This window comes from Macaca mulatta, chromosome 18 (assembly GCF_049350105.2).
Source record: "Macaca mulatta isolate MMU2019108-1 chromosome 18, T2T-MMU8v2.0, whole genome shotgun sequence".
NCBI lineage: Eukaryota > Metazoa > Chordata > Mammalia > Primates > Cercopithecidae > Macaca > Macaca mulatta.
The window spans coordinates 70,562,016-70,585,082 of NC_133423.1; the positions used below are offsets into that span (position 1 = coordinate 70,562,016).

The 23,067-nt window shown below is 35.1% G+C and overlaps 1 protein-coding gene, 1 long non-coding RNA gene and 2 other non-coding genes across 5 annotated transcripts in view; 3 read left to right on the top strand and 1 right to left on the bottom strand.

Moving 5' to 3' along the window:
- The window catches only part of MIB1 (MIB E3 ubiquitin protein ligase 1), a 128,039-nt gene that overhangs the window by 23,676 nt on the left and 81,296 nt on the right, over window positions 1–23,067 (bottom strand). For both annotated transcript variants that reach the window (XM_015121656.3, XM_001092086.5), the window contains one exon: window positions 3,162–3,294. In XM_015121656.3, coding sequence (XP_014977142.1) covers window positions 3,162–3,294 — 133 coding nt within the window. The remainder of the gene's footprint in view (window positions 1–3,161; window positions 3,295–23,067) is intronic.
- On the top strand, window positions 12,283–18,388 carry LOC144336393 (uncharacterized). Its single transcript, XR_013408145.1, has 3 exons — window positions 12,283–12,560; window positions 13,111–13,285; window positions 14,457–18,388. It is a non-coding gene; the product is annotated as an uncharacterized LOC144336393 (long non-coding RNA).
- On the top strand, window positions 14,825–14,894 carry MIR1-2 (microRNA mir-1-2). The gene has a single exon (NR_032351.2). It is a non-coding gene; the product is annotated as a microRNA mir-1-2 (primary transcript).
- Window positions 18,094–18,181, top strand: MIR133A (microRNA mir-133a). The gene is given in 1 exon segment (NR_031969.1): window positions 18,094–18,181. It is a non-coding gene; the product is annotated as a microRNA mir-133a (primary transcript).

Here is a 23,067-nt window from a genome sequence, read left to right on the forward strand (position 1 = left end):
GTATATGGAGCTGAAACTTTGGTAATGTTATATTATATTCTTCAAGATGGGAATTTCTCATTTGTTTTTACTATGTTTCTTTGATGTGTGGTCAGAGGGCACCTGATCTCAGCTTCTTTTCTTCTTTTTTGAGAGTCTCACTGTGTCACCCAGGCTGTAGTGCAGTGGCACACAGCTCACTGCAGCCTCAAACTCCTGAGCTTAAGGAATACTCCCGCCTTAGCCTCCCGAGTGTCAGCTTAATTTTTTATCATGTCTATTTCTCATATAAATGTGAACAATGGGGATTTTCTTTAAGTTTCCTGAGCTTTTCCAGCATTGACATTTCACTAAATAGTATTCATTGCGTGGGTGCACCACAATTTGCACAATTTGTTTATCCAGGCACTAGCTTAATTAACATTTGGCTTCGCTTCCAGTATGGGGCTAATAATAACTGCTGCAAACATTCAGTACAAGTATTTGCTTAGAAAGGTGTCCAATGTTCTCTTGAGTACATACCTAGTAGTGGGATAGCTAAGTCACATGGTAAATTTATGTCAAACTTTGTAAGAAACCACCAATTTGCTTTTCAAAGTGCCTGCTTTAAAAAAACACCAGCACTGTATACGAATTCTAATTGTTCCACATCCTAACCAATACTTGGTTTTATTGGTCTTTTAATTTTAGTCACTCTAGTGGGCAACTGGTAGTATCTGGTTGTGGTTATTTCTATTTTGTTAATCACCAATGACACTTTCACTTGCCTATTTGCTAACTGTACATCTCCTTTAGTAAAGTGGATGTTTAAATCTTTTGACCATTTTTATATTTGTCCTTTTATTTATTTTTATTTTTTGGAGATGGTGTCTCACTCCCTCTTCACCCAGGCTGGAATGCAGTGGCATGAAGCCTCAACCTCCCAGGCTCAAGTGATACTTCCATCTCAGCCTCCCAAGTACCTGGGACACAGGCACATGCCACCACACCCAGCTAATTAAAATATATATATACACACGTGTGTGTGTGTGTGTGTGTGTGTGTGTGTGTGTGTGTGTAGTAGAGATGAGTTCTCACAATGTTGCCCAGGCTGGTCTCGAACTCTTACACTCAAGCAATTCTCCTGCCTCAGCCTCCTAAAGTGCTGGGATTACAGGCATGAGTCACCAGGCCTGGCTGGTTTTATGGTTTAAGTTTTTATGTTCAGGTCTATGACCCATTTAATTTTTGGATAAGTTGTGAAGTAAAGTCAAGGTTTTTTGTTTGGGTTTTTTTGTTTTTGGTATATGGATATCTACTTGGTTTAGCCCTATTTTTGGGAAACAATCCTTTCCCATATTACTTTGGCACTTCTATAAAAAAAAGGAATTGACTATATATGTATGGTTCTTTTTTTCTTAAGTAATTTGAGTTGCTGTTTATACATGTGTGGTTCTACTTCTGCATTTTTTATTCTTTTGGTTTGTATGATTGCTATATAGAAAATACTAAGTAATCCACAGAGAAGATACTAGAATAAGTTTAAGCAAGGTCACAGGATATATGGAAAACATACAAAAATTGTATTTGTATCTACTAGCAATATACAATTGGAAATTGAAATGTAAAAACAATTCTGTTGAGTGACTCATTGATTGACTGGGCCTCGCTCTGCTGCCCAGGCCAGAATGCAGTGGTGTTACCACAGTTCACTGTAACCTCCAACTGCTGGGCTCAAGCAATCCTGCTTCAGCCTCCTGAGTAGCTGGCATTACAGGGGCGTGCTACCACATCCAGCTAAAATACAATTTATAATAGCATCCGCAAAAGCTTACTGAAGAACAAATCTAATATATGCAAGAGCAATCAAACTCCCAAAAGACTTTTTAATAGAAACTAATAAGCTGATTCTAAAATTTATATGGACAAGGCATGGTGGCACTTTGGGAGGCTAAGGCAAGATGATCGCTTGAGACCAGGAGTTTGAGACCAGCTTCGGCAACATAGAACTTGTCTCTACAGAAAAAATAAATAAATAAAAGCCAGGCATGGTGGCGCATGCCTACAGTCCCAGATACTTGGGAGGCAGGAGGATTGCTTGAGCCTGGGAGGTTAAGGCTGCAGTGAGCCGTGATTGTGCCACTGTACTCCAGCTTGGGTGACAGAGTGAGATCCTGTCTCAAAAGCAAACAAAAAATTACATGCAAATGCAAAAGATCTAGAACATTAGAGGAATCCTGAGAAAGAAGAAGAAAGAGGATTTAATCTATCTGATTTCAAGACTTACTACAAGGCAACAATAACCAAGACATCAAGATAGTGTTACAAGTTCACTTAGATTTTTGAATAAAAAGGAATTATCATAATTAACAGAGAGTAGTAATTTTAATAGTAAAGATTTAAAGTAGTGGGGGGGTAGCTTAACTTTTGATATATTTCTTTAAATTTCTGTAGTTTTTGGAATGTATACTTTATAATTTGGTATTTAATTACATATATTATTTGCTAAATTTTTCTGTTTCATCTTCTTAACTAGACTATAAATTCCTTGAAGTCAGGAACCACAGATAATTCTTTGGTAATTTCAGTGCATCTATATGGCATATGCTTTACTGAAGCATATGAAAAATTTGCTGAAATTACTAAAATATCCTAAAACCACAAAATAGGCTCCCTGCAAAATCCAATCTCATAAAAATATAGTGTCATCCTATTCTGAGATGAATGAAATGACTAAGGTGAGTCTGTAATGCTATCAAGTCATAAATTCCAGGGGTCAGCAGTAGTTATGAAATAAATCCCCTAATCTTAGCTACAAACTGCAGTCTGCTGACAACTGGCCACACTGTTTAATTATCAACACAGATGGTCTTGGTGCTGTGGTTGATGATACTTCCATAACAGTGGCAGCCATTCTGGGAAATCTCTGTTAGTTGATGCCCATTTTGTAGCACCCATCCAGGAAGACTGTGCACAGGAAATCCTGGGAATTAAGGGACTCACTCTCACACACACATTACCATCCTGCATTTAAGAAGTATTGGGCAGAAGACAGAATATGCATTATATCTGAATTTTCATCATCATGAGGTTTTACTGGAACCTACTAACAGGCAATTTATAAAGCAATAAATAAATGAATGGCAATGGTCCCAAATTGTTTTAAAAAAGAGAGAGAGAGAATTATTTAACTCTTTTCTTACCTGATGTACCAACAGTTCCGCCACTTCTACATGATTATTAAGGGCAGCCAGATGTAAGGCAGTATAACCATCATCTTTCTTCTCATCCACAATCCATGGTCTTGGTAATTTAGATAGTAAAACACGCATTGCACTGAAAGTTAAATTCACATTATTTCTACATTTGCATAATTTGATATATTTTCTTTAGAAAATACTCAAAAGAAACTTTTGCAATCAAATGAAGATACTCCTCTTTAAAGAAAATCATGCTCTTAGAGACAAATAGAAATTCCACTTTTCTAAATCTCAAATGTGCAGCTTTAATTTAATTTTTTTTTTTTTTAAGAGATGAGGTCTTGCTATGTTGCCCAGGTTGGCCTTGACAGAGACTACAGGTGCATGCCGCCATGCCCAGCTAGCTTTTTGGTATTTTGAGAGGTAGACACACTATTACTATCTGGGAAATAGAATCAAAACAGAACGGAAGTGCTACAAAGAGGAAACACAAGAGGGAAAAACCAAAGAGAAAAGAAATATACCCTAATGAGGGCACCACTTTGGCTTTGTGGAACCTCTCAGGTTCAGTATCAATAGTATTTATTAATGAAACAGTTAATGAAGAACAGCCAGATAACAATTTTTAGAAGTAGGAAAAACTTTGATAATTAAAACACTATATATGCTGAACTATCTTAGCTGACAGATTATTGTGTAGCTGGTTATCATGAATTGCAGTTAAAATTTGACATCATTTAGAAGTGGTAAACCAAGTTTGGAGCAAAACACACAAAATGACCATTATAATTTAATATTTAAAATTTAAAAATCAGTAAAAAAATATTTCCAAAGCAAAAAATAGAAAGTTATACAAAAGAGAATTAAAGAGGTAAACTCCAGGCACCGAAGAGCAGAACTAAGTTCAAGAAGTCTGAGAATGAACAAAAAAAAAAAAAAAGAAGTCTGAGAATGGGTTGTGGAGGATTGAAGAACCTCTAAAATTACACTTAATCACTTGGAAACTTTTATTACACTTTTTTTTTTTTTTTTTGAGATGGAGTCACGCTCTGTCGCCCAGGCTGAAGTGCAGTGGCACCATCTCGGCTCACTGCAAGCTCCGCCTCCGGGTTCATGCCATTCTCCTGCCTCAGCCTCCCGAGTAGCTGGGACTACAGGCGCCCACAACCACACCCAGCTAATTTTTTGTATTTTTAGTAGAGACGGGGTTTCACCTTGTTAGCCAGGATGGTCTCGATCTCCTGACCTCATGATTCACCCGCCTTGGCCTCCCAAAGTGCTGGTATTGCAGGCGTGAGCCACTGCGCCCGGCCTTTTATTAGACTTTTTAAACAGGTTTATGAACCCAAAGTATACTGAGAATCACAGCTTACAGAGCCCCTTCCATGGCTGTAACTGAGTTATAATCACTGTTTGGGGATAACAGACTTCTTTGGAAAGCTATGGGCTCTCCTCCAGAGAAATGCATGTCAAAATCTTTACCTATTAATACAATTTTGGGTGAGTCTACAAACCACTAAATCCCATTCATGGGCTTCATGTAAGACTAAGGTTTTCTGCTTTTGTTTTCAGTCACTAGTAAGGATTTTACTCCTCCTCATTCCATAAATTAAAATAAAATACTAGATATTATACAGACTTTGAGATTCTCAATGGGAAAAAGTATTGGTAACACATTATACTACTGATGTTTGGATAGTCATGATGTGAATGCCATACATTATCTCTTACCCTACACATTTGAGCACGTAAGAAACAGAACTTACAGGGGTAAACAGTTCTGGAAAATTTTAAAGATACAAGTATTAAATCATGTGAAAAGTGAAAAAACATTTTATTAAAATCAAAATGTAAAAATAATAATGTAAATACTTGTCATTGACTTAAACAAAAATTGTGATATAATCATGTTGAGAGGAATGGTAGTAACAGAGGGTATTACTTTTAAATCTTCATTTTCCATAACATGAAATCACTAGATGCCTATAATTGATAAATTAAGAAATTACAGGATAAATTACAAGTTGTTGGTGCAGACAAAAAACGGGTAAGGAGGGATGAAGCAGAAGATATTTATCTTTCATTATAAGTTTTGTAGTAACATTTGACTTAACTATGTACATATATTAGCTTGATTAAAAACTTTTTTTTGTTTTTTTCTGAGACAAAGTTTCTCTTTGTTGCCCAGGCTAGAGTGCAGTTAGTGGCACAATCAGAGTTCACTGCAGTTTCAACCTCCCAGGCTCAAGTGATCCTCCTGCCTCAGCCTCCCGCGTAGTTGGGAGTATGGGTACATACCACCATACCCAGCTAATTTTTGTGTATTTTTTGTAGAGATGGGATTTCACCATGTAACAGCCCAGGCTGGTCTTGAACTCCTGAGCTTAAGCCATCCACCCGCCTTAGCCTCCCAAAGTGCTAGGATTACAAGCATGACCCACCATGCCCAGTCTAAAAACGTTTTTGAAATCAAAACACTAAGATAATATTTGGGCTTATTGCCTTGAAGTATTTTTAATATGCACCTGTATTCCTTTTAACCTCTTAGATATACCACTGTTACAGAAAGTATTAAATTATAGTGTGGTTCACAGTAACTTCATGTTTTTTTTAAAGTCTTTGAGTGAATAGATATTTCTGAGAAGCTGGTTAACAGAATCATGTTTCCCATTGTCTTCCATTCTAGTTTCAGAAGTACATTCTCATATTATTAGGTTGGTGCAAAAGTAATTGCAGTTTTTGCCATTAAAAGTTAATACAATGCCAACAGCTCAAAGAAAGGAAACGGGTAGGAGAGCAATTCCTCCTCTGGGCACAAGCTGCTGGTGGAGATGAAGCCATCATGTACTTGTTCTTCTGGTCTTGCATGTCATAAGCAAACAAGCTAGGGGAAGCTGAAGTCCCTCAAAAGGGCCATGGCTCAGAAAGTTATTAAGACACTTACACAGAAACAGATATGTATTCTTGAAAGCCTGCTGGTTCTTTGCTGTCTCCTTACTTTGTGTCTTTTTGGGTTTTTCTCTCAGTAGGATATATATATATAACTGAACCGTTAGAACAAGGGAAAGACAGTAATTCCAGGATATCACTTAAGTGACAAAAATTGTCCTACTCTCTTCCAGATCACCTTCTACAAAGTACTCAAATCCTAACATTAAAATGAAAAGGTAATGCATTTAATAAAATGTTTTTTCGCTTTTCACATGATTTAATACTTGTATCTTTAAAATTTTCCAGAACTGTTTACCCCTGTAAGTTCTGTTTCTTACGTGCTCAAATGTGTAGGGTAAGAGATAATGTATGGCATTCACATCATGACTATCCACACATCAGGGAGGTAGTTTTCATCTCAGAACAAATCTACTCTGTTAATTAATCCCACTTACATAAATGTTGCAAATTACAATATTAAATAATCAGAATTAAAATACCATCTTTATTCCCCTTAAAATACTGAGAAATACACCATAAAAATAAAAATTGAAAAAAATGTGGCATTATTTAATAGAAATGCCTCATTTTAAACTGATTAAATGAACTGTTAAAACACTAGCAAGGTATTTTAAATAGAAATGGTGATTTGAGATCTCCCATAGAAATAATGTTCTATTGGCAAATGAATACATCAGATAAGTTAATTGAGTAAATAAAACATACAGATAACAACTAGAGAAAAAGATTTGTAGAAAAGGAAATCCAGAAGTCCAATTAAGCTAAAAATTAAATCACCAGGATGGAATCACAATAAAAAAAGATAACAACTATGTGTCTTTATCTGGAAAATAATAACTGGTTTTAAAAGAGAGAGAGAGAGAAAACAGTTTGTGTGAAGACTGGAAAAATAAGGAGAAAAAGGATTTGTCTATGTATCTTCAAAATTATCCACAAAGAAAGTCTCCTGACAGGCAACCGTGGTATTCTTTTTTGCCCTGCAGTAAAATACGACATCATCACATGGAAAATTATCACAGGTTAATGACACTGTTAAGATCATCCAACCAATTGTCCTGCTCGCCAATTAATTTCCAATTTTAATTTAGCTTTTCAGACTAGATCTGTTTTCTCCCCTAGCAGAGAAAAAAAAAAAAAATCTACTGATTAGCTATTTTTGAGAACTGTACTTAGCAATAATATTTCTTTCTGTAAATAGTAATTTGACATTCTGACTTACACATCAATCTCTTACAAGCTTAAATAATGTTAGTCAGTCATCCCAAGTCCAATTACTTCTGGACCCATAAAGTTAATGCCCAAACCTGGACCCTGTGAAGCCCTCACTAAGCATTCTCACCTATAACATCTCTAGCTCATATCTCTTAACTACAACAAATGGTCATGATTCATATCTAATACCAAAAGTGCTACAGAAATCTCTTCCAAAATACCTATAAGGGTCAGGTGTGGTGGCTCATACCTATAACCTGTAACATGAAACTTTGGGAGGCCAAGGCAGGTGGCATTTTGGGAGGCCGAGGCAGGTGGATCACTTGAGACCAGGAGTTCAAGACCAGCCTGGCCAACATGGTGAAACCCGTCTCCACAAAAAATCCAAAAATTAACCAGGCATGGTGGTGTATGCCTGTAATCCCAGCTACTTGGGAGGCTGAGGCAGGAGAATCACTTGAACCCTGGGAGGTGGAAATTGGCAGTGAGCCAAGATCACACCACTGCACTCCAGCCTGGGGTACAAAGCAAGACTTTGACTCAAAAAAAAAAAAAAAAAAAAAAACAAAAAAAAAACTATAAGGCTGTTGTAAAAATTAAATGAGTTAATATATGTAAAAATGTTTCAGTATATGGTCTCAAATTCTTCAATATAATAGTATTATGACAACTTTTAAGATTATAGACATATACTCAAACATAGTACAAATTCCTCTTTGCCCCCTCCTCTTTCCCAATACTCCTCTCACATACATACATATATGTATGAGATGGAGTCTTGCTCTGTCGCCCAGCCTGGAGTCCAGCGGCTCGATCTTGGCTCACTGCAACCTCCGCCTCCCGGGTTCAAGCAATTCTCTGCCTCAGGCTCCCAAGTAGCTGGGCTTACAGGCGCACACCACCACGCCTGGCTAATTTTTTTTTTTTTTTTTTTTTTGTATTTTTAGTAGAGACGGGGTTTCACCATCTTGGCCAGGCCGGTCTTGAACTCCTGACCTCATGATCCACCCACCTCGGCCTCCCAAAGTGCTCGGATTACAGGCATGAGCCACCGCACCCAGCCTCCTCCTATATTCTTGATCTTGATAACCCTTCTTACCATTTAATCAGTCATTCTACTCAGAAACCAGGGAATCATTCTAGACTCTTTCCCCTCTTCTTATGTCCACATTCAATTTGTCCTGCCATTTCTCCTTTTTAAAACTAAACTGTTCTTCCCAGTGGCCCCCAGTCTCCCTTCCACTGTATTCTCTATACCACCCCACACAAATCTGACCATTTCACAATTTTCACATATTCTTTTTAAAAAAATCTTTTAAAAATAAGACTAGTCTTGATTTAAAAAAAAATTATAAAATATACTTCCCTGCCTTTAATATACTTTTAAAAGAACATGAGACTAAATGTAATATTTTTGTGAAATCAATTACAGCAAAATCGACTTGATTTTTACTAAGCTGTGGAGAAACACTACAGATAGCCCCAAATCAAAACTAATGCAAGGGTCAACTAGCCAGGAGAGGGTGAATTAATTTTTGGTTTTGTTTTTAAATAATCTATTTTAGAGCAATGTTAGATTTATAGAACACTGCAAAGCTAGTACAGAGTTTCCATATACTCCTCATCCTTGTTATTAACATTTTACATAGTATGGTACCTTTGTTACAATAAGCCAATGATGAAACACTGTTATTAACCAAAGCCCACACTTGAGATTTCCTTAGTTTTATTCAATGTTCTTTCTCTGCTCCAGAATACCACATTACATTTAGTTGTCTTTTCTCCTTAGCTCCCTTAGGTTGTGACAGTTTCCCAGACTTTCCTTGTTTTTGATGAGTCTGACAGTTTTGAAGAGTACTAATGGGATATCTGTAGAATATTCCCAAGTTGGAATTCATCTGATGCTTTTCTCATGATTACACTGTGCTATTGGTTCTTAGTAAGAAGGCCACAGAGATAAAGTGCCATTTAATCACATCACACCAAGGATACATACTATCAGCGTGCCATGTGACTCCAGAAGTTAACCTTGATCACCTGGCTGAAGTAGTGTTTTTCATGTTTTTCCAGTGTAAACATTTCCATATCTCTAAACTATGCTCTTAGGAAGGAAGTGACTACATACAGCCCACATTTAAGGAGCGGGAAATTATACTTCACCTCCTTGAGGGTGAAGTAGCTACGTAAGTTATTTGAACCAAGACCTATAGCCCGCTCATCTTAATCAAAAATTGCCAACCCCCTCAAAAAAAAAATAATAATACAGGACCACAAGAAAAGAGGTCATCTTTGGGCCCAGCCTGCAAGATATGCTAAGGGAAAGTTAAGCAAAACAGCTTCTGGTCCCCTCACTCTCATGTCAACAGCAGTAGTTCAGAGCAGCCTGTCCCCTCTCTTTCCATGGGACAGGCAATCTTAGGAAGACATACTATAATCACAAGGACAGTTGCAGGCTGTTTCCTGCAGCACTTTAGTTAATTAAGAGGAGACTGTTAAGCTGCAAGAGCTGAGGTCTGTAGAGTTACTGGGATAAAGGTGTTACCAGCTTGAGAATTCAGTAATTTTGTTAAGCCAATAGACTGTCTCACCTGTGAAGTATAGTATATGAGATTTGGAGATATTTTTCCTAATGCTCAATTTGGTTGTTTTCCAAGAGGTTAAGGACATGGATGTTTTAAAGATAAGATCTTACTACCAGTTAAGCAGGCATTTGTGAATAGTGCCAAAGAAGCATTAAGTTCCGGAACAACTAATAGCAGTGCCTAACATAATCCCTGGCACATGATAGTACTCAAACGTTTGCTGAATGATGAACAAATGAGTTCTAAGAAGTAGAGGGGACAAGCAGCTGTCTACACTGGTATGTAGTATTCAAGTGGCACTGGGTCAATTTTTACGGCCTGCCATGCTTTGCAATCTTTCTTCAGAGGCAGGCAACATTTTCCCAAACCCTACTAGCTAAACTGTGGAGGACTTATATATTAGCATTACTTAACGCAAAACAACATTAGAATAGTACTGTAGTACATATTAGGTGTTCAATAAATGCTTGCTAAATTAATGAACAACCTCTCAAATAGGTAAAGTAGATTAGTCCAGAATTCAAAAAGGAATTTATTAAGAAAACTGATCAACTGCCAGTAGTTCTTCTGGGCATGCTAAAAGCAGGTTACTATACAACTGAGCACGTTTTGATCAAAAAGGTATACTTCGTATACCTAGTATAGGGAACTCAAAGTTTTGTTGAATGGAAGAAATGAATAAACAAATAACAAAATAATCAATCATCTTTCTGAATATACTGAGGCAAAGATATTAGCAATATATATTTGGTGCATGGTTGAGTTCCCAAGAGGAATAATTTCCTAACTCATTTCATTATCACAAATCAGAGGAGCAGTGTGGCATAGTGGTGAAGAGCTCCCAGTCTGAAACCAAATTATCTGAGTTCAAATTCTGGCTCTAGCCACAACGGCTAGTGACTTCAGCAGATGACTTAACTTCTGTGCCTCAGTTCCCTCATCTGTAAAATGTGAGAAGAATCACAAATCCTATTTTATAGGGCCATTACAAAAATTAAATGAGTTAATATTTATAAAGGGCTTAGAAAGAGAATCTGGCACGTAACACATTATATAAGTGTTTGCTTAAAAAATAAGTACTTTCACTGCCACAAAATCGTTACCAAAATGGGGTACTTGAGAAAACTGAAAATTAACCTACTTTATACTCTGAGACAAGTCATCTTCTCATAATATGAGCAAAATTACTTCATTATCTAGGAAAGTTGTTTAAAATTGCCCAATATCTAAAGTAGTAGTCCTTATGTCACTGTAAATAGACATTCAAAATAATTAAACTGCTATGATATTAAATGCTAAAGACAAAAAGAATGTGAAGGACAAACTTCTGTAGGTGTGTAAGCTCAGAAAACTCGTAATAGTTCTTATTGTTTCTTAAGAGGACATATTTGTATTACAAACAAAGTATAGTTGGTTTCTCTTGTGCACTCTTATGTGAGATCTTAAACTATATCTCCACAGATTTACTAGATTTCATGTTTTAATATTTTTTCTCTGATTAAAAAATTTTCAATATCAAAATCTATTGTGACTATGCTATTAAAATTCAAAACAAAAGTATTTTTACCTCTGAGTCACATACTATGTAACAGTTATAGACAGGTTAATGACTATCTCAATCTGTGTAAAGTATGCAATGATCATACCTAAAAGTTATTTCAGAAAATTAGAGAAACATGACAATGTAGAAGGGACAGAAAAAACACTACACATTTGAATATAAAGTAGAATTCATAATAAAATGCACTTGAATACTTGTATAATTTCTCAAAAGCATACTGGACCCTGTTTTTACTAAAGCATTATTACAAAAAATTAACTGAAATTGACAGTGAATTGTTTTAAGTAGCACTTCCAAGATATCATTTACATACTATTTTCTTCTCCTTTAATGGTGTCTCTCCATCACCAATATACAGGTCCTACCTACCATTTCTATACATTTTCCATTCAAATACTATTCAATAAATTTTAAAAGCATGTATATGGCAACAACTAGCTCTAAAGATAACCCTACAAAATCCTTTCAGGCCGTTAGCTATGTAATATATCACCATCCATAACTTTTTATCAATCAAAAAATCAGGTTATAAAATATATTTTGGCAGCAGAGGGACTTCACTTGTTCCATAACTGTCTAAAGATTGTCTTGCTACTAGCCAGGGTAATTTTTTTCCTCTTTCCTTTTTTCTCTGCAGTGCTTCTAAGTATAGTGACAGTGCATCAGGCTTTCCTAGTCTCAGCGCAAGCTCAGTGAAAATCTGGGAAATGTAAGTGGAAACATGAGAGACCGCTTTATTTGGCAGTGCTTACCCCAAAAAAAAAAAAGTGGGGGGCAGGACAAATGGCAAAGCAGTGTTTGGACCGCAGGATGAACAATCAATAGGCAGAAAGCAAGATTGAGGCTTCCTCAGCTTTTGGATCGACAATCGACAGCTGAGAGGCTATTTTTTGCTATGGTTGACTAAATATGGTCAGGGAAGAGAGAGGCACAAGAGAGCCTGTTTGCCTGGGAGTGCATGTTTCAAATGCTTAGCTGCCTATAAAGCTGTAGCAGTTTAGCCTGTGGTCACTGAGGAAGAATATAAGTTAGCCTTGTAGTGACCATGTGGAAGTCCTGACCTCGCTTGCAGACTTGACCTCTGGATGTGACAAGGTAGCTTCACTACAGATCTACTATTTAATCCTGGAAACGAAAAACCAAAAAAAAAAAAAAAAAAAAAAAAAAATCTAAAAGCAAGACAGATGCAGACTATTTCCTAAGAAGTCAGAAGAACCCAATGTATTCTGGAGGGCAAAGAAAAACAGGGTGAATGTTTACAGTTATTTGGGGGGAATAAGGTGTGTTTTGGGTTCTGGTTTTGGTTTTTTGGTTTTTTTTGTCTTTTTTAGACTATAAAATTAACTTCTGCCAACTTTTTCCCCTCTTCTGAAGCATTTCATCTGACAAGCTAGGTTCATTTTCTTGGCCTTTGTAGCAACCTTTTTGATTGCTTAACTTTCCATACATAACTGTGCAAGAGTGTTATATGACATTCCAAATCAGATGGCCAACAATAATTCAATTTTATTGTAGAGTTTTTTTTGTTGGTGGGTTTTTTTTGTTTTTGTTTTTTTGTTTTTTTTGGTAAAGGGAAGAGGGGAGGAGAGGGAAAAGTAAGCTTGTTTTTTGTTTGCTCGTTTGTTTTTCAAATTTATCTTAAAAGGTGAGGTTCTGTGCTCACTGATACATCCCCTTCCTTCACCGGGCTCATGAAAAGAAATGCTGAATCAGCGAATAGAGTGAACGAACAATCAAGATGAGATGGCTGCTGCTGATGTGATTCTCTAGGTCATTACCTTTCTTCCTGCTGCAAATGCTGCATGACACTAAGCTTACAGGTAACAGAGCACCACAGGCCTGTACTTTTAAGGATGCTTATGACTTTCTGCATGCTTACCTATTATTGACTCGATATATGTTCTCATTGTTAAATTAAATTCTATCTAACCATAGCCTAATTTCACAATTCAAGTTGAGAGCTAACGCAGTGTAAAAAGGAATATTGTTCAAATACCATGGCAGTAACTTTTGATCTTAAAAATGTACAAATACATTACTGTCATTTACATTATTAAAGATTTAGTCGTTATTGTTTCAGATTAAGTGATGATTTTGCATCTCTAATAAGCCATATCCTGCTTCCAAAGTATACTTATTTTCTAAAACTATTAGCTTCTATTTCAACGTTTAGTCAATCAAAAAACTTGGCAGATCATAAAATACTTTTGAATGCTTACTATTAATTGGCCACAAAAATAAATCAGAACGTGCATGGTGTAATTCTAATGCTGCATTGCTGAAACTGCTGTAGTGCTGGGCTATCTACTGCCACATTCTGATTTGCTCTCTATAAGCTGCACTAGCTTTTTGTCACAAGCTGCAGAAATTCTACTATCCCTGCCCTTTTTTTTTCTCCTTTGCCAAATCTGAAAATTTCTTGAGGTTTTAAATTAACCTTCTAATACCATAATAACTGAAGGCTACTTACCAACTATAATTTCTTTTCATGCTAAATCATCAAGGTAAATAAAACCCAGGTGCTCATAGACTAAAACCTTTCAGTTCTTTGAAGTGATACTTTGTAAAAGTTGATGATTCTGACAGTTATCCTTTATACTAAAAAGATTAAAGAATCAAAACAACTTAAACTCACCAAAATTAGATATTTCTACATCTATTTGAATTTGTATTCAATGCATAATTGTATTTAACCCAAAGAGAAGCACCAAAGTGCAAAATTCAGGTAAGGAACTAATAAAAAAAGAATGACAAATTTTCAAATGATCATGAGTCCTTATCTGTGACCTTATAAAACACTAACAAAAATTCATAATCTTTTAATTTAAAAGTTCAATTCATCCACACTCATCCTGGTTTTTCTCCTTGTTGTTTCACCTTCCAGAGTCAATATCAGAAAGAGTTACTGGTTAATTTGTTAGGTTTTGAGTAAGATATCTAGTTTGTGTTAAAAAAAAAAATTCAATTTAATTAATTACTATCTACCTGTAGGATCTAGAAGCAGACTACAAAAAAAGAAGAAATTCACCCTGAAGACTGAAGAAACACTAGGCTGATCTTAAGTTTCTGAAATACACTCTGTAACACTACACTGATTCTATGAATCTCTTGCAAAAAGAATCAAACCAGGACAAAGTTCAACAGATAACTGGTCAAATGTTTAGGAATGTCTATGTCCACCAAGAATATGGAACCGTTAATGCCATGCTTCAGGTAAACTTGTTACAAAATTTAGTCTTCGATAAATTAGTCTCTGCAAATGATTTACCATTGCTCTACATCAGTAAGCTGAATGTTTCACTAACAAATAAGAAAATAAAATATTTCATGTTTTTACAGCTAACAACTTAATACCTACTCAGAGTACATACTTCTTTATGTACCCATATGAACATACAATGCTATGGAATGTAAAGAAGTATGTATTTTTGGTAGGCAATAGACCACCAAAAGAGAATTAAACTGAGCTAAAAGAAGCTCTTGCTTCTTTCTACGTGAATGACCTTCATATGGTAAATTAACCTACTCATGAATAGATGACCTTTGGCAATACTAACACCAAAAAAAAAAAAAAAGGTTATCTACTACTTACAGATAGAAACTATCCCTAAGGTTTTTATTTCATGAAGGAAAAGAAGATCCAGTGAAGTAGATTTCAATTATCATGAAACTCCTTTTAAATCATCTAAGTTTAAAACATACATCTTACATTTTTAAATTAAGTACTCTCATTATTAAAATTTGACTGCAAAAGGGAAAATAGTATTACTAGCACAAAAGAATGAGGAATATACATGACCTATTTTCTGTCTCCACAATTCAATCTTAACTTAAGTATATCTCATTAGTAGGGCTCACTGATTTGTATAGAAAAATAAGATACTAAGAGCTAGTTTCATTCACATGATAAGCTATTTCTTCTCATTTTGATAAATGTATAATCTATTAATATTAGAGGAATTTCTGACCAAAAGTTTTGTTGTTTTAAAAAGGCTTTCTTTTCTGACAGCTACAAATATAGTGGCCCTTGTCCTTCCTTCTCAAGTTTATCAGGGTCTTAATCCAATCTCTACTTCAAATGTGAAGTTAAAACTTAAAATTAATTAAAATGTAAGATTTAAGCATGAAAAATGACAAAATTCTGGCCCATAGCTGTAAGTCAGCAGGGCATATTGGTAATAGACTACCAAATATTTAAAATAAATTAATTTACTATCTGTATTATCTTTGAATTTGCTTTCTTCAAAGAGGGCATGTAAAATGAAAGCACTATAGTCAAGAACCAATTTATACAGATCGAATAACTGTTTTTGTTGGTACTATGCAATTACAATTCAACTTCTCTAAACATGATCAATCCATTGTTTAGAAATATCGAAATACTTTTATTTCATGCAGTTTGTAGATTTTTTTTTTAAATTCCAAATGCTCTTAGCAAAATTTATAAGCAGTACCTGTTTTACGCTACTAATGACAAAGTCAGAAAAAAAGAAAGAGTAGTATTCACATATTCTAACCATTTCTTACCAAAAGTATTATTTCAACTGAAATATTTATACATGTATAAAAAGCATATTTTAAATTTTTTGTATCAGAAATTAAATGGAAATGACTAAGTTTAACTACAGTTCATTTTCTCTCTGTTTAATAAGACAACTAGTTAATACAAAGATGATTTTCACTTTATCAGCAGATTACAATGAAAATGACTATTACACATGGCATCATATATGTTACTGCATGTTTATTGGAAATTATAAAAGGCACATAATTTTAAAATTCTGTATTTTCAAAGAAATTAGTTCAAAGCTTAGCCCTTTTGATCATCCACAAAACAGAATGGCAATGATTCATGTCTATTTGGTAAGTTTACCTGTACAGGTCCTAAATACCTAGAACTCAAAGTAGAGGCTCTTCTATAAAAATACTCAAAGAGTATTACTCATGTTTTATAATAAACAATTATATTAGTCATTCTATAGGTATACAAGTTGTTTAATAATCCTCAAACATCCCAGCAACTAAGAATCTCTTTGCTATAATATTAAAACTATATAAATAATCCTTAGAAAATAAAATGACAGGTTATTCATTTTTAAAAGTAAAATTATATACTGATTCTGGTGCTTCCAAGTTTAACTTATCTAAGAGTATTTTCAATCACTCTAAAATGTCACATCTATCACTTAGATCAGCTGTTCATTTTTAACTGAGTACATATTAAACTCTGGGCATCTGCTGACACTGGTATAACTCAAACATTTCAACTGTCTCCCTGACAGGGATAACAGATGCTGACATTATCAAATGCTGTACTATTTTTTTCCCATGGCCTCTCCTTGCCCCGATATGGCCAGTATATGAAACTGAACTGCCATCCAAAAGCACACTTGAGCAACTGGATCTGCTAAACAGCTTCCATATAACTAGTAAAAATAGAAGCCAGTGTTATTGCTATCTTCAGCACTGAAGTTCAGGCAGTTTAACACCTGTTTCACTTCTACTAGAATAAATGATGAAAAAGAATTATAGTTACATTAATTTCACCAGCAGTATGATACTTACCAACCAACAGACGCAGAATATACTTAGTACAAGAATCATTTGCATATTGCCAGAATTAGTGCTGACCTCCCAGTTTAGTTTAAAACAGTAACTGTAAAGAATATTTCTCTACTCCATATTTCTCTGAGAGCACTTAACTTTATAGGCAAATTATAATTTATCAAACTTTTATGCAAGAAGACACCCTGCCCAGGATATTGAAATCAACAGTAAAACCACATTATAACAAAATTTTACTCTGATTTTTCAAGTAGTATTCACACGACAGATTTTAATACTTGTATTCATGGATTGTAACTAATCACCATGTATTACTAAGTCGATAATGAGAAGTAACTAGGCGATCTGTACCCAAAATGACAGAGAACTTAGTCAAGGAAACAGACCTTTAAGAAGGTTAAATTACTAACCTATGATTAGTAACACTACGTACGCAAAAACAAAGAAAAACTGGCATGTACGGTAGTTCCTTTCGACACAAGTCCAAGCAATACACTGAATACACATGTGATCTATTTATAACTCAAAGGGCAGCGGTACTTTCTTAAGGCCATTGATATTCCTACACCCATCAACAATTTGTATTAGCTCTCAACTATAATGCTAAAAGCAGCAGTGGCAGTAAAAGGGGGTGACTAACAGAACTCTTCCCCAACCTTTTAGCTTACCTACTTAAGTAATCTGGTTTACTGCCTAAAGATAAATGGAAAACATTACTCTAAAATACACCAAGGTCTATTTGTTCCTTTAAATACTATTGGTTTTGAAACAGCTTATAGTCTACATGTAAGAATTAAGCAAAGACTTTGGCTGTGGACAAGATTAGAAAAAGAAGCAAAGATGTTGAAAACAAAGATGTACATTGATCATTCCTTAATGCAGTAATGTGTTAAAAAGAAAAGACTTTTAAACCATTAAGCGCAGGAAAACAGTAGGAAAGTGACTTCAAAATGGAAAATTTGACATTCGGTGACTGAAGCATTGGTATGATAATTTCTAACACTTGTAGAAGGTCCATGACTGTGATTTTACGAACTGTTTTGGATTCCATACTAGCAGTACTACAATGCTTTGCTAGAGCTGGTAAAATGGAACCAAATCGCCTCTTCAATGGATTTGGTCCCCTTCAACCAGCTGTAGCTATGCATTGATTACCACGGGACTACGTTTTCATTTGTGAATATCAATTACTTGTCAACTAATTTCAACTTATTTACATTATTCAGACTGTGATTATAATCAAATAACTTGTTACTGTTAACTCTACCTGGAAAAGCTAGAATGGTTAAAGATGTTTATTAAAAGCTTATGAAAAATGTATGGATGACTTAAGGATTTCAAATAAAAATTTTACTTACTATCGTCTCTTGGTATTAAATTTCTTATCCTTCAGAAAAGAAAAGAACTGGCAATAAAATGTAGGTTATGCTTTATAATAACAATCAAAAAAAGAACTTCCTTCAAAGGAAGAAAGTATCTGGAAAGGTCACCTATAACCCACCTGAAAACACAATGGGATTGTACAGTGTGGTTTACATGGATGTATGCATATTTAAATTAAAGAAACATTATATAACACTCTAGAAATGTTCAGTCACTATCTTCCACAGTATTGGCCTTTAATTTTACCACTATTTACCTGAATGTTAGCAGGTAAGGTGAAAAAGATGATACTGTAGGATATCTTGAGGAAAGGCTTAAAACAGTATCTAGTTCTTCTGACCCTGAATCAAAGTTTTTTAGTCCTCAAAAAAGAAACAAAATGCTAAGCATCACTACTTTTACTCATGAAATATTTCACCTCTTCATATTTGTTTTCACAGCTGTAAAATGAAGAACTCTGCTAGTAATAAATACTATGACTCTCCTCACTGTCTTCTTTGTCCCTTATAAAAAATATACACACAATATTCTCCTTCAGTGGGGATAAACTGAAGGAAAGAAAAAAAATGACAATTATTCAAACATCCATATAGTCTTCTTAATGATTGCAATAAGACTATAATTTAATATTATTTAATTAACAGAGACAAACATTTCAGCAATTAATGAAGATTACTGAAGACAAGAATAGTTTAAAAACCCAGATGTTCACACATTCTCAACTCCAGACCACTCCTCCATTTCAAAATGAACATCATTCTCTAAAAGACTGTGGGCAAAAGGAGACATATCTAAATACATATCTTATCACTTCATTCAAGATCCTCTTCCTCCTATTAATTACATCTCAGTCACAGTAAGTACATTTGTGTATTACAAGGCATATGGTGTTTGACAGTAGATGCATGAGCATACATTAGAGAAAACACACTCTAAGTATCCTATTACTGAATAGACTCAGCTATATTTTGTAGATAGCACTCAGCATGTTCACAGTTGTAAGGAAAGCATTAAACACCAAAATACAGTACAGCATATCAAATCTTCAAATAGTCAACAGAGTCGTGTTTACAGACCATATTTCAGAATTTAAAAAGTAAAAAAAAGCATCACAACATTCTAGAGGGAAAACTATGAGTTGCTCATATATTCAGTAAGATTTTTTGTGGGAATTAGTAACTAAATAAGAAACGCCTGTGAAATTATCTTAGTACCAACCTAAAAACAACATATATCACATCAGGTGATTCACTCATATTTTACTTTTCTTTTCACATTCAATTTCTATTCAAGAAAAATTTGTAAATACTATATAAACTTTATATTAATGTTATCTGTACTTCCAAAATACCTGATTATTTTTGCCAGCTCTGCAGAGAATACTGCTGACTAATTTATTTTCATGCCTGTGAGGGAGCTCTAAAAACTTAGCTAAAAATGCAGCATCTTTACAGAAAGTACCTAAGTAGCATGCTGATTATGCTACTCCAAAGAAATTCAGTTTTCACTTTTATCAGCAGAAATAATTTCTGCTCTTACTTTAAATCAGAAACTTTACCTGTATACTAAGAGATGATAAAAATGGCTAAACTCTAGATGAAAACATGCCTATAAATATTAACTATCAGAATAGACGAACAGCATTGTTCTTAGTTAAGATTTCTTAAAAAAACAAAACTACTATATTAAAACATGGTGTAATTTCTACTTAAAATGCTCCAAACTTTATAAAGCACAGCCAAAGTACTCAGGGTCTTATAGCAAAAATTTATATTCTCTTTCACAATTCTAAAAAACAATAAATGGCTTTATAACTCTTTTCCTCTTAATGTGTTTATTTCAGTTACTATCAAACTATGAGGAAACATCAAGATCAGCTTTGAAATCTAGACTCTATATTGATCTGCAGCTTTGAAATAGAGACTTCAAAGGACAATCTTCAAAAATACAGGGCATCTAGACACTTCATCAGGTTCTGGAAATAACAATGTGCTTTATCTGGTTTTCTTTTTTTTTTTTTTTTTTTTTTTTTTAAGAGACAGGGTCTTGCTATGTTGCTCAGGCTGTGCTACAGCACAGTGGCACGATCATACCTCACTGCAGTCTCAAACTCCTGGGCTTGAGCGATATTCTCGCCTCAGCCTCCCAAGTAGCTGAGACTAAAAGTCTGTGATGCCACACGCAGCTGATTCTCTTTTTTTTTGGATACAGAGTCTTGCTCTGGAACCCAGACTGGAGTGCAGTGGCGCAATCTCAGCTCACTGCAACCTCTGCCTCCTGGGTTCAAGTGATTCTCACATCTCAGCCTCCCGAGTAGCTGGAACTACAGGTGCACGCCACCATACCCAGCTAATTTTTGTTTTTTTAATAGAGCTAGTGTTTCACAATGTTGGCCAGGCTGGTCTCAAACTCCTAGCCTCAAGTGATCTGCCTCCCAAAGTGCTGGGATTATAGGCATGAGCCACCGCACCCAACCTAATTTTTTAATTTTTTTAGAGTCAGGGTCTTGCTACATTGCCCAGGTTGATCTCAAGCTCCTGGCTTCAAGCAATCCTCCTGCCTCAGCCTCCTAAGTCGCTGGGATTACAGACGTAAATCACCACACCCAGTTGGTTTTCTATAGTATGAAGGCCAAAAAGATTGGTTGTTATTTTTAATTCCAAGTACACTAAAAATGGTTCCTTCTGTCTTCTGACATCACTGGTCAGTATAAGAGGAAAAACAACCTTAAGAAAAAGAAATTTGATATGAAAAAAAGAACTCAAAACATCTCAATTTGCAACTACAACTGGTAATATAAGTTGTGTCATCTTCTGATACTCTTCAGTGTCCAATTAAAATCACACTCTATCTGGCAATCTATAGTCACAACTACCTAAAAATGTCTTAAGGAAGTAGGAATAAAGAAGTCATGTAGCTTTACCTGAAGCACTACTTTGCTGAAGAATAAAAGCATTTTTTGTAAATGTCACCTGACACCAAATATCTGGTTGGAAGAGTTGCTGTTTTAAATTTTCAGGGGCACCCTCAAGATTTATGCAAGAATTGGAAAAAAAAAAAAAGTAAATTTTCTCTTTCTTGTATAGGCTTAGCATTATTGAATATACTATGCCTACTCTCGATAAAAATGAAACCACTCAAAATATTTAAAAGATACTTGTTTCCTAAACACTGCAATTCTCAGTTTATCCTAAACTTCATGATTTCATATTCCCTCAATAAATCCTAAATTCCCTCAAAAAAATCTTTTTGACCATTCTAATCTGAAGTAATTGCTGTTTGAATTCCTAATACAGTTTCTCTACAGAATTCATTCCGTAACTGATCATATAACGTCTTGTGATATTCAACAGTGTCCTCACTGTCAAAGTAAGGCTAACATTTACTGAGTGCCTTGTATAGCCAGAGCCTATGTAGGATGAACAGATGAATATGAATGCCCACAATTTTAAAAGAAAGACAGAAATGCACACAGTAATAAACAGCACTAAGCTGAGTACAGTAAGTACAATAAATAAGAACACAGAACAAGGAAGTACAGAGCAAACAAAATAATTCCAATGATGACACAGGAGGTAGCTCTGGAAGAAAGATGGTTAAGATAAAGAGGTGGGATGGGGCACCCCAATCAAAGAAAATGCTCCAAAAAATAGAAGAAGAAAGCAGACAGCGTATTTTAGGAAAGGAGAATAGGTGAAGGGCAAGGCGGGCTGAGGCATTGGATTAGCAGGAGATAAAGTTAGACAGACTCAGGACACACAGAATATGGGTCTGAATGCCAAGCCAAAGTAGGTAAATTGTATTCTATGTTAATAAACAAAAACTGAAGTTGGGAAACAGGGGAAGAGAGCCATTTAGACCTATGCTTTCAGAATGGATAATTTGTAAATGTATAAAATTTAAATCAAGAATAAGACTGAAACCAAAGAAAAATATTAGAAGAATAGTATAATAGTCTAGGTAAATGTGGTGAGTACTTAATTGGGTCAGCAACAGTGGGAACAGAATGGAATGGATGGGAAGGACTGGTAGAATGAATAAAATTTTAAAACTAGTTGGAAGTTGATAATTGGTGAGAGAGCAAAGATAACTCTAAGCAATGAGGTAGCAAGAGGAATGAGGTACTGATACATTCACTGCCCATGTGTTTTGGTTTTGCTTCACAAACAGACCATAATACAGAAAAAGGTGATGTAAAGTGGTTTAACAGTTATGATTCTAAAGTCACCTAGACCTTGCTCAAGTTACAGCTGCTTCAGTAATCAGCTATGTGTTCTTGAATAATTAAATTCATCTCTATAAGCCTCATATTCTTCACATGTAAAATGAGGATATTAACACCTGCCTCAAAAAGCTGTTGAAAGGATTAAGTGAGATGATGCATGTGAAGCACTTTGCAGAGGCTGGCATGTGGTAAGTGCTATCATAATCTTCTGTTTGAAGGGCAGGGAAAATATGCTACTACTGTCTCCTTCACAATGCCAAAATCTGAAGTGTTCAAATGTTTGCAATTTGGAAAAAAAGTCAAGATGTGATCTAAAATATGATCATTCATTTCAGCCTACAATATATACCCACTGTTACAGTTACCAATAAGCAGTAGCAATAAAATCTTTTTGTTTTCTGTGGTCACCCTCTAGTGGTGATCCTAAGA